At 39.6% G+C, this 12,428-nt stretch overlaps 1 protein-coding gene across 1 annotated transcript; it reads right to left on the bottom strand.

The window, feature by feature from the left end:
• Window positions 1–197: 197 nt before the first annotated feature.
• On the bottom strand, window positions 198–12,050 carry LOC131227027 (translocase of chloroplast 34, chloroplastic-like). Its single transcript, XM_058222713.1, has 8 exons — window positions 11,893–12,050; window positions 8,965–9,069; window positions 8,383–8,490; window positions 8,147–8,271; window positions 4,673–4,937; window positions 3,503–3,571; window positions 3,252–3,413; window positions 198–586 (listed from the first exon to the last, which is right to left on the bottom strand). Exons 2-8 carry the CDS (start codon window positions 9,061–9,063, stop codon window positions 476–478), a joined length of 939 nt encoding a protein of 312 aa, XP_058078696.1. The 5' UTR covers window positions 9,064–9,069; window positions 11,893–12,050; the 3' UTR covers window positions 198–475.
• Between the last annotated feature and the right edge of the window lie 378 nt (window positions 12,051–12,428).

Here is a 12,428-nt window from a genome sequence, read left to right as displayed (position 1 = left end):
CCAAAACCAAATTGCAATGTGGTGATACACTGGTCAAACAGACAAAGTGCAGTTGGTAGTGAACTTTCAATTGCAAAGTTGCTAACTACTATTTGAATCAAATAGTAATTACTTTGCCCATCCAAACTCTACCTGCATATTTTTACTATCCTGATATTTTTAGTTTATAATTATTAAATATCGAGTCAAGTCGGGTCTTTGAATCAACTTGACACGATTGAACGTCAAGTCGAGTTGAGTTGAGCATCGGGTTTTTGAACAATAATCTGGTCTGACCACCAGTCCAATCCTGGTTTAAAAGCACAGGTGTAGAAGATACAAAACTCATTCTCAACAGTCACAACAACAACAACTAAAAATCATCAGCCTCAGAAGTATTTATGCTGCTCATAACTGTTCCTACATTTGAAAACCAAAACCCAATGGAAAGACAAGATGCAAAGCCGGGTACACGAACAATCAATCTCACCAGGCATCAGAACCTGCGTTTGGCCAAGCCCATATCACGAAGCTCCCAAAGAGGCCTACTCTCATTCGCAATGTCGTCCTTTATTGCTCTTTGGATCCTTTTCACAACGAAGAAATACTGCAAAGATGCCCAAAATGAAAGGAAAGAGATTTAATCTTGTTCTGTAAATAGAGAACATGGAGTTACAAATCTAAGTGAGTAGCCTCAAGGATTGTAAAATCAATGTGTGGCCATTAAGATCGGGGATAGGGAAGAAAGAAAAAATAATAAGAAAAGTGGGTGTTTGGATGCCACTGAGGGTTTTTTTTTTTTTTTAAATAATCTTTTTAACACATTTTTTTTCTCTGGACAGCTCTTGACAATCGGGAGCATACGACCTTTCAAAAATTGAAAAAGGTAATTGGGAGCATACTAATGGCTGGATTTAAGCTTAAGGGCCTGTTTAGAGGATGCCTAGAAATGACTTCCTATTAGTACTAGAGAATATGATTGCTGCACATGAAGATCATTTTTAATACTTAAAAAAGAAAAAGATAAAGATATGATCACCACTATATAATTATGATTATCTACCAGACAGGCCCTAAGATTGTGAACCACTCAGGTGTCCTAACGGCCTTGAAATTTCAATAGAATAGGTTTTCCATGATGCCGAGTTTCATGAATGGTTTGGAATTTCAAACACAGCACGAATGATCATATGTGTGTGAGAGAGTCAATCCCCGCCACAGTAACCTCTTCGTCTTCTTTTCTCCCTTTTCCAACTGTTAGGATCTATAGAGCCTGAGTGCTGTCATCCCAACCCGGCGCAATTTCGTAATTTCACACGGTGTTTTATGTAAATCTTAGTTCGTTTGGGGGTAATATATATTTTGTAGTGAGAAAGAGGAAGATGTCATTGTATTGAGAGTGCTGCTTCTTCGTTTTCTTTTCTTTTCTTTTCTTTTCTTTTTTTTTTTTTTTTTTGGGTGTGTGTGTGCCTCTGAGCATAGTGGGTTGGTGTGAATCCACAGACATACCGAAAGCGAACCATGTAAATCTGTGTGGTTTGCATCTTTTCTCTGTTTTCTTTTGATTTTAATGTTGTTGTGTGTGCACGGTCGAGAATGGACCTTTTCTCCCAACACCAACAAATGCCAATCTCCTGCAGATTTAATGAAGACCAAGAAATGGATGGTATCCAAGCACAACCTAACTGATAGGTTTTCAATTTGGCAAAAGAAAGGGTTTAGTTAGAAAACTACATCAAAATATCGGGCACCCCCATTGACGCCCCCATTTGACAAGAGCTCTTGTCCCACCAGTACTGGCAGTCATTCCAAGAGGCGGAAAGGAGTTATGGGCCAGGGGACTATGGTTCCTCAAACAGGCACAGCTTTTGGCTATCGTAAGTGAGTGAAAATCTTTGCCAATCAAGGTCATGGATCCCTAATGATGGAGGGGGGCTCGGCAATCACCTGGGCATTGGAAAAAATCTCTCCCCCTTGGAGTGTTTATTATTATTATTATTGGTTTTCAGTGGGCTTCGATTGTTCACTAGGTTGATGCATAGTGCTTGTGCTAAGACTCCAGGAGATGCAAATTGTATGGTTTTCTAGCAAAGGGGTCTGCAAATCACCTTTTGCATAAACGAGTAAAAACAGGTCTATTTTGGAAACTACATTAAAAGATCAGACAGATATCACCGTCCAAAGAAAAAAAGTGTTGACGAATCAGTGTAACGAAACAGGTTTGGTTTGGAAACTACAAGAGATCAGATAGATGAATTAAATACACTGATTGATTAAAAGGCTATGTGCAAAATCAGGCTTATTTTGAAATGATCGGATAGGGAGATTTATTAGGTTACGGGCAGATAAATTAAATATATATAAAAAAAGATTGATAAGTTGGTGTTTCAAGAATTGATCTAGCTTGAGAAGTACACTAATTGATTGCGTAAACACCAAATCGGGATCTTTCACTGGCCCATCAATCAGTGCGAAAAATGAAGTTTAGTCTTATAAACTGCCTAAAAAGATCTGATAGATGATTGGTTGAGGTTCAAAAATTCCAAGTGATTTTGCATTTTCCACAGGAATATTGAGAAAAGGGGAATGGATTTAGGGGAAAAAGTCATCTTATATGAGAAAGGAACGACCGTTGAAAAGAAAGGGGCTATGGTTGAGAAGCAAAGAGGTACACCATGTACTGGACTGATGCAGTGTCCGAGTGCCCATTTAGATGCCAGCAAGGTTACAAGTCTGGCATGCTCTTGGAATGGATCCGCACTGGCCACTGTTCCAATCCTTCCTTGGATGATCAAATGATCAAAACTGTGCAAATAGTTCATAACTCTCCAATCCATCACCCATTTTTGGATGGTCAAGAAAAGTTCAGAGCAATGGTCTCAAAAAAGGTCTACAGACGGGCCCGGTAGAAATAGCCAATTTGCCGCAATCTTTAACCATTGGTCCACCACAATGTGGCCTATCAGTTGGTCAGTCTGGATTCAGCAACATGTTTGCCAATTATAGGAGTCATAAGGTTGGTACCATTTACTAAACGGTACACAACATACACCAGATCCAGCTTCTAGAAAAGGTTACAGGTCTCAAGAAATAGTAAGTTCTTCAAAAACATGTTTTTCAGAAACATAAATAAGAGCTAATCAATTCCTTGGACATGACACTTTTTTCAACTCATTTCCAAACAAACAAACAAAGATGGGACTTGGTAAAACATGTGGTATTTTGAGGAATAAAAATGAGTTATTATTCTAACTATGACCCAAGTAGCTTACCTGAAAGGCCAGAATAAGAGGTATCAAGAACTTCCCTTTGTCATTCGGGTTCGGCCCTTCAATCAATTTCTTGTCGACCACGATCGCTTTGCTCCCATTAGAGACGACATCTGTAATCGTTTTCACGAGGTTTGGAATCCATGCAGTGCCATTGGGAAGAATCTGAATTTCAAACGACAGTCAAAAGTCTTTAAGTAATCTTGTGGCATGCTTCATAGAGAGATAGAGATTAAGCAGACAAGGAGAACTACCTTTTCACGACCTTCATTTGTATTGCATCTCCCACTATTCTCAACCAAAACAACAGGAATTGTGGAACCCTAAAACAGGAAGAATTATCATTTGAGAAGAACAATCAGAGAAAATGGAGAAAACCAAATCAATGGACAACACTGGTGCTGGACATGTGATGTTTGGGTGAGATGTCTCCATAAAAGCCAAATCTATCTCCTAGCCCTATGCTATACTCCGTACCAAATCATTCAATGATGGAGCTCTTTAGGGGTGTAACTCGGGCGGTTGGGGCGGGTTTAGGGTCAACCTGAGCCTGACCTGATCTGACCTGACCTCGAAAGGACCCAACCCACAACCCGACCTGAATTCTAACATGAGGTGTCCCACTGGAAGCCAACCCAATATCCCATGTACTCGACCCAACCCAACCCAAATACATGTGCCTATTTCCAAGCCAACCTAACCCTATCCAAATTTGCTCAACCCCAAATCAGCCAATTTCAAATTGACAGCCCAACCTAACTTGACCGGAACTCAGGTTCAGTCAATTGGATTCGGGTTGACCCAAACCCAAGTTGCAGCCCTAGAGATCATACCATTAATCATTTGAGGTCCAAAAATATGGTAATCACTAATGTTTGTATTTTATGGCTCCGGATGAGAAGTGGACCGAACCCCATTCATGCACCACAAGTTTTCTACTGAAATCTGGTAGAATTTCTTTGACCTTCTTGGGATTGGATGGATGATGCCAGGGTGGAATCAGGTTTTTTTTTTTCGATGCGGAAAAAAGAATGAGTTCATTTTGGATTCATGCTTTGCTTGCAAATTTATAGTGAATTTCGAGGGAATGTAATAATAGAACCATTACTTTGCCTAAAACAAACAAACAAATGAACGAATGTAACAATAAAACCTTTTATAGCAAATCAGATTCCAAGGAGATGACTTTTTGACAGGCTAGGCCAGGAGTCATCATTTCGGCTAAGGGACCAAATATCCTTTCCAGGATTAGTTGGGAGCAGATTGAGGAGTATTAGAAGAAGGCCTAGGCCTTGTTTTGAAAAAACATCAGTAGTTTCCATGCACAACAGCCTCACAAACAACAAACAATGGGACCCCAAAATAGATGCTTGGGTTGTGAAAGAAGATATGAGCTGAAATCTTCAAGACAAGAAGAACCATACCTGGAATTCTTGTTTTTTGATCCGAGCTCCCAATCGAACAACTTTTAGAAGTGCTTCCGACCTTTTCATGGAGAAGTCATCATAACCTAACCCATCTGGTGGCGACAGCTGAGCATGTGTGAGGATGACTGCAGCTCTCTGCCATATTGCTTTACCAAAAGTGTCAGTGATAGCTTTAATGACCTGCCTATCCAAATTATCCACCCTATACACATCTAGCCGGTCCACATATAGGAGAATATCAATAGTCTTGTTCAAAAGGAACCTGTCAGACCAATGTAACACAAATTAACAGGACATGATAGAACTGAAAGATGAAGCCAGAAGACAGATCTTTCAAATAAGTGAAATCAGAGACATATATTTTAGAAGCTACAATACTCAGATGCAACTCTCATACAAAGGAAATATAACTTTTGCTACTAATGTTGAAGTATCAAACATGGATGCCACAAGGATCCTACTTCAAAGAATTTGATATCATAGATTAGAAGCTGTGTAAGAAGGACAACCCCACTTTTTCTGTCATTTTGTCATATCAATATAACTCCGTGTCAACATGTCCAATATATTGGATAAGCTCATGCAAAAAATCCATTTAGGGCCTGTTTTGGCATCTCTTATCTAATCCAATAAGAACTACTCTAATAAGAGCTAGAGAATTAAGACCTCTTGTTCTAGCTCTTGGTTTATAATATGCTCATTTGGCAAAATCCCTTTTTTATAACCGCAAAAGGAGAAAAGAAGAAGAAGAAGAAGAAGCTCTAATTTGAAATAAGCACATTTGGTGAAACATTCAAATAGTAACTTTTTTCTCGCGGTAGTTGCTGTCATTTTTTAAAATTGCAACGTCTCCATTTCAAACAAGCACACCCCTTCATGCCTTTGACATTGGATGTGGGTTGTCCATCATGTCAGACATTGGATGTGGATTGTCCATCATGTGGAGCCCACCTTTGATGTGGACCATCTATCGCGTGGGCCCAACCTTCGAGGTGGGCCATCCATCATGTGGGATCACCCTTGGATATGGACCATTCATCATTAGGGGCCGACCTTTGATGTGGATCATCCATTATATGGGGCCCACCTTGATGTATGCCATCCATCATGTGGGGCCCACCATCAATGCTAATTATCCTTCATGTGGGGCCCCTCAATGTCCACTGCCCATCACATGGATCCCATATTTGATGTGTCCATCGAGTGGGACCCACCTTTGAAGTGGGTCATCCATCATGCAGGGCTCGCCTTGGATGTGGGCCATTCATCATTAGGATCCGACCTTTGATGTGGATTGTACATTATGTGCAGCCCACCTTGATGTGGGTCATTCATTAGGTGGGGCCCACTTGATGTGGGTTGTCCATCATGCCAGGCCACACTTTGATTTGGGCCATCCATCATGTTGGGTCCACTTTTGATGTCCCGTCCATCGTGTGGGGTGCACCTTCTATGTGGATCATCCATCATGTTGGGTGATATGGGCCACCCATCATGTGAGACCTTGGATATGGAACGTCCATCAGGTGGGGCCCACTTGATGTGGATCGTCCATCAAGTGGGGCCACAATTTGATGTATGCCATCCATGATGCAAGCCAGCCTTGACGTGGACCACCCATCATGTGGGGCTCCACCTTCAATATATGTTGTTCATCATGTGGGCCCACCTTTGATGTCAACTGCCCATCATGCGGGCCCACCTTCAATGTCCAACATCTATCATGTGGGTCCCACCATTGACGTGGACTGTCCATTAGGTGGGGCCCACTTGATATGAATCGTCCATCATGTGAGGCCACACTTTGATGTGAACCATGCATTATGTGGGCCCACCTTGATGTAGACCATTCATCATGTGGGTCCCACCTTAAATATGGGTCGTTCATCATCTGGCCCACCTTTGATGTGGACTATCCATTAGGTGGGGCCGACTTGATGTGGATCTTCCACCAAACGAGGCCACACTTTGATGTGGGTCATCCATCATGTGGGGCCCACCTTTGATGCTAACCATCCATTATGTGGGCCAACTTTGATGTAGACCATTTATCATGAGGGGGCCCACCTTCAATATGGGTCTTTCATCACGTGGGCCTTCCTGTTAGAGAGAGATTGTAAAGAGAAGAGGGCAAGATGGGAATTACATAAAAAGTTTAGGAATAGATTGTTCCAAAATTATCTAAAAAAGAGCGTAAACTCTTCATCCCTAAAGAATTAAGAGGGTTTCTCTTATGTCTAAAATAAATAAATGTAAAATGGACCATTACCAAACAATCTATTTTCGAAAAAAGAAAAAAAGAGACATTTTTTAAGAAATAAGCAAATAAGCTCTTATTAGTAAGGGCCGGTTTGGATTCCACCAAATAAGTAACTTTTTCTACTTCCAACAGTAGATAAGTAACTTATATGAGATAAGTAAGTTTGGTTTATGATCAATTATAGGTAACTTTTTTATTTAAAGTTACTCAATCACTTCAGTTTAATAAATAGAAATCAAGATAAGCTACTTAGGCCTTAAGTAGCTTAATTAACTTACGATCCAAACGGCCTCTTTTGTTTTTTGGATGCTTTTTTAACCGTGGCAAATTAACAATATACCACCTATAAATACATTTTTAAAAAAACAAACAACAAAGTTTTTGGATAGGGCTGCTGATGTTCTCTCCTTTCCACCTTCGATTTTTCTAATTTTCTCATCTCTTTTTTTTTTTTGAATGGTTAATTTTTTCATCTTTCTTTTCTAGTTTGAATATAAGAGAGATGAGGTTGGTAAGAATATATGAATCCCACGTTTGCTATATGATAGGTCACGATTTTAGACGTTGGATCTAGGTCCATCTTTCACGATCGAAACGGTTCAAATGATGGGACTCACTACAAATAATGGATTAAAAAAATATATATGAACGATTGGATTAGAATATTTGACCCGTTGACCGTTAGATTAGAATATTCACATGTCAGGCCCTAGCAGGAATTCCATGTATATAAAAAAAAACTGCAACTATTAGACTTCCCTATCCATAGATCAGTGGCAAAAAAAAAAAAATGGTAGAAAACAAAAAGTAGTTGTCAAGTGAAAAGCAATGGATAAGATGGTCTGATGCGTTTGGTTTTTTAAACAGAAGCAACCTGTATTAGGGCCCAATAGATGGATGGACCCAATTGATCATTCAACCTGCCACGTGCACTGCTAGTTAAAAATGTAATATTTTCTATTAAAATGCTTGTATGAATGTGTTGGTTGATCAAACTTTTAAAAGCCACCACTATCTAACACCTCCTAAGTCCGAAACCCGCATATGTACCAGTGTCCAAGTAAAACATGGCTTAGAAGCAAAGGAGCCTATCCCATCAATGAATATGCTTGAATATTAGTGACTTTTTCCCCTTTTTCTTTTTCTTTTTATTATTATTATTATTCTTTTTTGGATAGTAGTAAATGTCATTCCGGTAGCTCAGTACAAACCGCTTTATGATCTCAAGTGCATGTTCATTGATATATCCCCCTTCCACAAGCCCTGGAGTGTCGATGATGTTCAGCGTAAACCCCGCTCGTGAGCGCGAGCACATCATGGGCCTCAAGCCTTCTGACTGCACAAGTGGTCGCATGATAAGAAATGGAATTCCATGATAGTACTTGCAAGAAACATACTTGAAATGTCCAGTTCTGCAGAAACCATTCAAATAATCACAACTACAAACCTGGAATGCACAAACAGCAGCAACCCGTTCCCCCAAGATGGAATTAACGGTCGATGATTTGCCAACACCGCCTTTTCCCATTACCAGGATCGTCAATGTGTTCACATTCTACCAAAGAGTTCATAAAATTTCAAACTTCAAGACAAAATTGACTACATGTATTAGATAAAATCAATAAATTCCCAGAAAGTAAGAGAAAATCAAGTTCGTAAGTATTCAACTAAATCCATCAAAACTTCTTAATGCACATAATTTTGTAATGGGTATTCATCAAAATCCAATAAATTTTCAAAATTTGTAACAAAATTAAATAGTGGGTATTTTGCAGCATCCAATAAAATTTCAAAATTTAGGATGAAATTCGGCCGCAAGCATTCAACAAAATTCAGTAAATTCTAAACAGAAAAGATTTTTTTTTTTATAAACGAGACTTCATTTATTTCAAATCAAGTGAATATTCAAAAAAAAAAAGACAAAAGCAGAGAGAGAGAGAGAGAGAGAGAGAGAGAGAGAGATACAAAATGAAGAATAAATTTGAGTTATGGGTGTTTGGAGAAATCCATCAAAACAAAATGATCAAACCTCTTGCTTTAATTTCCCCAACAATTCAAGCAATTTGTTCTGCGTAGCTGTTGGGAACTGTTGAATTCCGGTCCAGTCCCGGACTAGTTGTGACGCCATTGATCCCTGTCCCAAAATAAAATAAAATGATAATCCATTTGTGCAAGTGCACACACACGTGTGTGCGTGCGCACGCGCACATGTGTGTGTGTGTGAGAGAGAGAGAGAGTGTGTGTGAGAGAAAGAGGGCTCACTGTTAGGATTCCCTAGTGCAAAAATAGTCTAACCCACTAATTGGGTAGGCCACACATGTACTTGGATCTTTTTTTAAAGGCCATGTACCTGAATCATATCAGCAGCCATCCATTGTTTTCTATGGTGTGACCCACCTGATAAGTGGATTGGGCTGATTTTTGCACCAAGTGATCCTCATGGTGGGGCCAACCGTTGGATGGGCTGGATCCTGTGTGACCACGACAGGTTGGAACTTATCAACTGGTTGGATGGTAACTTATGTTCCAACCGGTTGCATATGAGCATCTCTGAATCAAGGACAGCAAGTGTCAAATTAATAGACAAACCAAAATAGCAGGAGCTTGCCTATCAATTAAAACAGTTAGAAATCAACCAAAGCTGACATTTAAACCTCCACTTTTTGATACATGTATACCTTTTCCAATGTGTTCTCTTATGGTTTAGCATTTTAAACTGTTTAAAGAAAGAAAGTATTCATGTAACCAAAATACAAGGAGAAATGCTCACATACGACAACATTGTATGGTAACTTTGACATACAACATTTTTATTTTTTGCTGATGTGTCACTTCAGACTCATGGATTGCAATCAACTCGTTGATTCTAGTCAACCAATGTAATAGACTATTAGATAGCACTTGATTGCAATCAGCCTATGTAATAGTTTGTCACATTGCACCTGTGGGAGTTTTGTGCTCTCATTGCCAGCCCCAAGCTCATATGCGGGAGGGTTGGGTCGAGTTGGCAGCCAATGTCAAACTTATGCCACTACTTCCAACACGAATCCAAACAATATCTGAGGTCATGGCCCTTGACAAAGTGGAATGGCGGAGCAAGATCCATGGTGTCGATGACATCGAAGGTCCCATCGATGGCGCGTGCAATTCTGCGTAAGTGCGCGATTTGTTTCCTATTTCGGTTGCAGTAGTATATATACTGGGTGTAATCGGGATTAGCAGCTAACCTCAATTAATTGGGATAAGGCTTAGATGATGATGATGATGATGATGATGTGTCACTTTAGTGTAACATCCAATCTGTGAATGGGTGGACTATAACATCAAGATTACCTTGAGCAAAAATTGGAAGAATCCACTCATTAGGTGGGCCACACACATGCGTTGAGTCCGACCATCAACTGTCCATTGATTTCAATGGTGTAGCCTGCCTAATAAATGAACCATCCTGATTTCTGCCCCAGGTGATCTTTATGATGTGGCCCGCCTTTTGCATAGGATGTTATACACAAGTGACATGTTGCTAGGAAATAAATTGTTGTTATTAGAAATTCCAGCCAAACCGTATATGAATGTATGTTGTATTCTTTACCATTACAAATTTCATAGCATAAGATGAATGAAAGATATAATTGCTTAATGTATTCTAGCTTTTACAATACAATGAATATATAGAAAGAGTAGAAAATCTAAATCTGTAATAGAATCCTAACGAATCAAGCATGCAAAGAAAGAAAGAAGGTAGGCTGGCTGGAATTTCTAATGGTTGTGAACATTTCGCAGTGTAAAAATGCCATTTCCCATTCAATCCTTCTCACTGAGACTATACAATAGAAATGCTAGAATTTAAAAATTAAATAAATAAATAAATTTCAAATCCGAGAAACCCAGCAAAAGGAAACAAAAAATTCTTTCCACTTTTGGTGATATAATGGTACAACTTTGCAATACACCATTGCCCAAACTACATAAAAAATAGAAAAATTATGATGCTTTGGCAGAGTGTGACAGATGATATGCAGGCACTTAGAAATGAGTTCATTTTGTCTCTGTCACAACTTAGGATCCGAATTGTCCCACCACCCACTGGGGCCCACATTGTAATTGGTTTGATTATTACAATTGTCCATGTTGCTGAATCTATGCTATGAGGACCACCATAAGAAATCAACCCAAACCGATAATTGCTGCTATCACCATTGTAGATGAATTTACAATGAAAAAGTGAATTTTCAGTGGCTCACATTCAGCTCCAAAACTCAAAGGTTAAGATCATCTCAAACATGGATGGTTCAAATCATCGGACCATATCAGAATGTGGGCCCCAGTAAGCGGGCCACACATTGGATCTTGAGTCATGATAGGCGCAAATCGAACTTCTTAGAAATTTCTTCGAAATTGCATACCTGGCATACAAGTGAATCAAATTAAGCCGTTCAAATTATGCTTCTCAATGTAAATCAATCACGAACCAGAAATTACGTTTATTCAATTACCTGACCGTTGGATCAGTAGAAATCTACTGGAAGAATAAAAATGAAAATTAACCAACGGTCCAATTTTAACAAACAAGCGTCCCCGAAACAGAACTCAGTACTGTTTCAACCAATCCAATTCAAGAATGTGAATTAACGACAGCAGACTCCACAATTTAATAAGTTTAATTTGAGTTAACATAAGACTAAAGTGTATGCCTGTGTATCAAGCGTCATACTCTGCCAGAGCATCAAATAGAGAAAGGGATGTCTGAATCTATGTAAACAGCTGCTTCCTCTTTTATTCGTTTTCTTTCTTAACTCACCAAAGAAAACAACGGAATTACAGAAAAACGCGTTTTGTAGGAACTGAAACTGAATTCTAATGAGGAAATGAAACGGGAAAAGAAACTAGAATTCCAAGAAAATAACTATTTCTTGAGGTTTAATTGCGGAGGAGAAAGAAACATAGCGTTTCGTACCTGAGAAAGAAATGTATCGGACCGATACCCGATAAATTTGGAGTCGGAACCGATACGTCTGCGTGACGGAGGTGTAGCTCCGATATATCGGGAAAATCGAAGATGGGGTCACACAGAGAGAGAGAGGAAGGGAGAGTTATCCCTTCCGGCTTCCGCTTCTTATCTACCCGCAGATCCGATGTTAGTTTTGCATCATTTGAGAAATGGTGGTGACTCTTCAACCTTATTACACAAGGGATAGATGTAGGGAGATCCAGACCGTCCAACCCGCTTACCGAACTGTCGATGGACGCGTCTTGTCTGTAATCCCCCGTAAGAAGGACGTGGATTGCCTTCTGACGCTGCCGTAGCTATTGAACGATGCTCCGTGGGCTCCACCATGATGTATATGTTTTATCCACGCTGTCCATCGATTTTTCCAAATTATTTTAGAGCATGAGCCCAAAAATGGGGCAGATAAAAATCTTATGTGGACCACACAAAAATAAATAGTGGTCAATGAATGCAGACCATTAAATACTTTTTGGGGGCCACGA

Source organism: Magnolia sinica, chromosome 15, assembly GCF_029962835.1.
Source record: "Magnolia sinica isolate HGM2019 chromosome 15, MsV1, whole genome shotgun sequence".
Classification (NCBI taxonomy): Eukaryota; Viridiplantae; Streptophyta; class Magnoliopsida; order Magnoliales; family Magnoliaceae; genus Magnolia; species Magnolia sinica.
The sequence above is the reverse complement of the archived record's forward strand: the minus strand, read 5'-3'. Positions and strand labels throughout refer to the sequence as shown.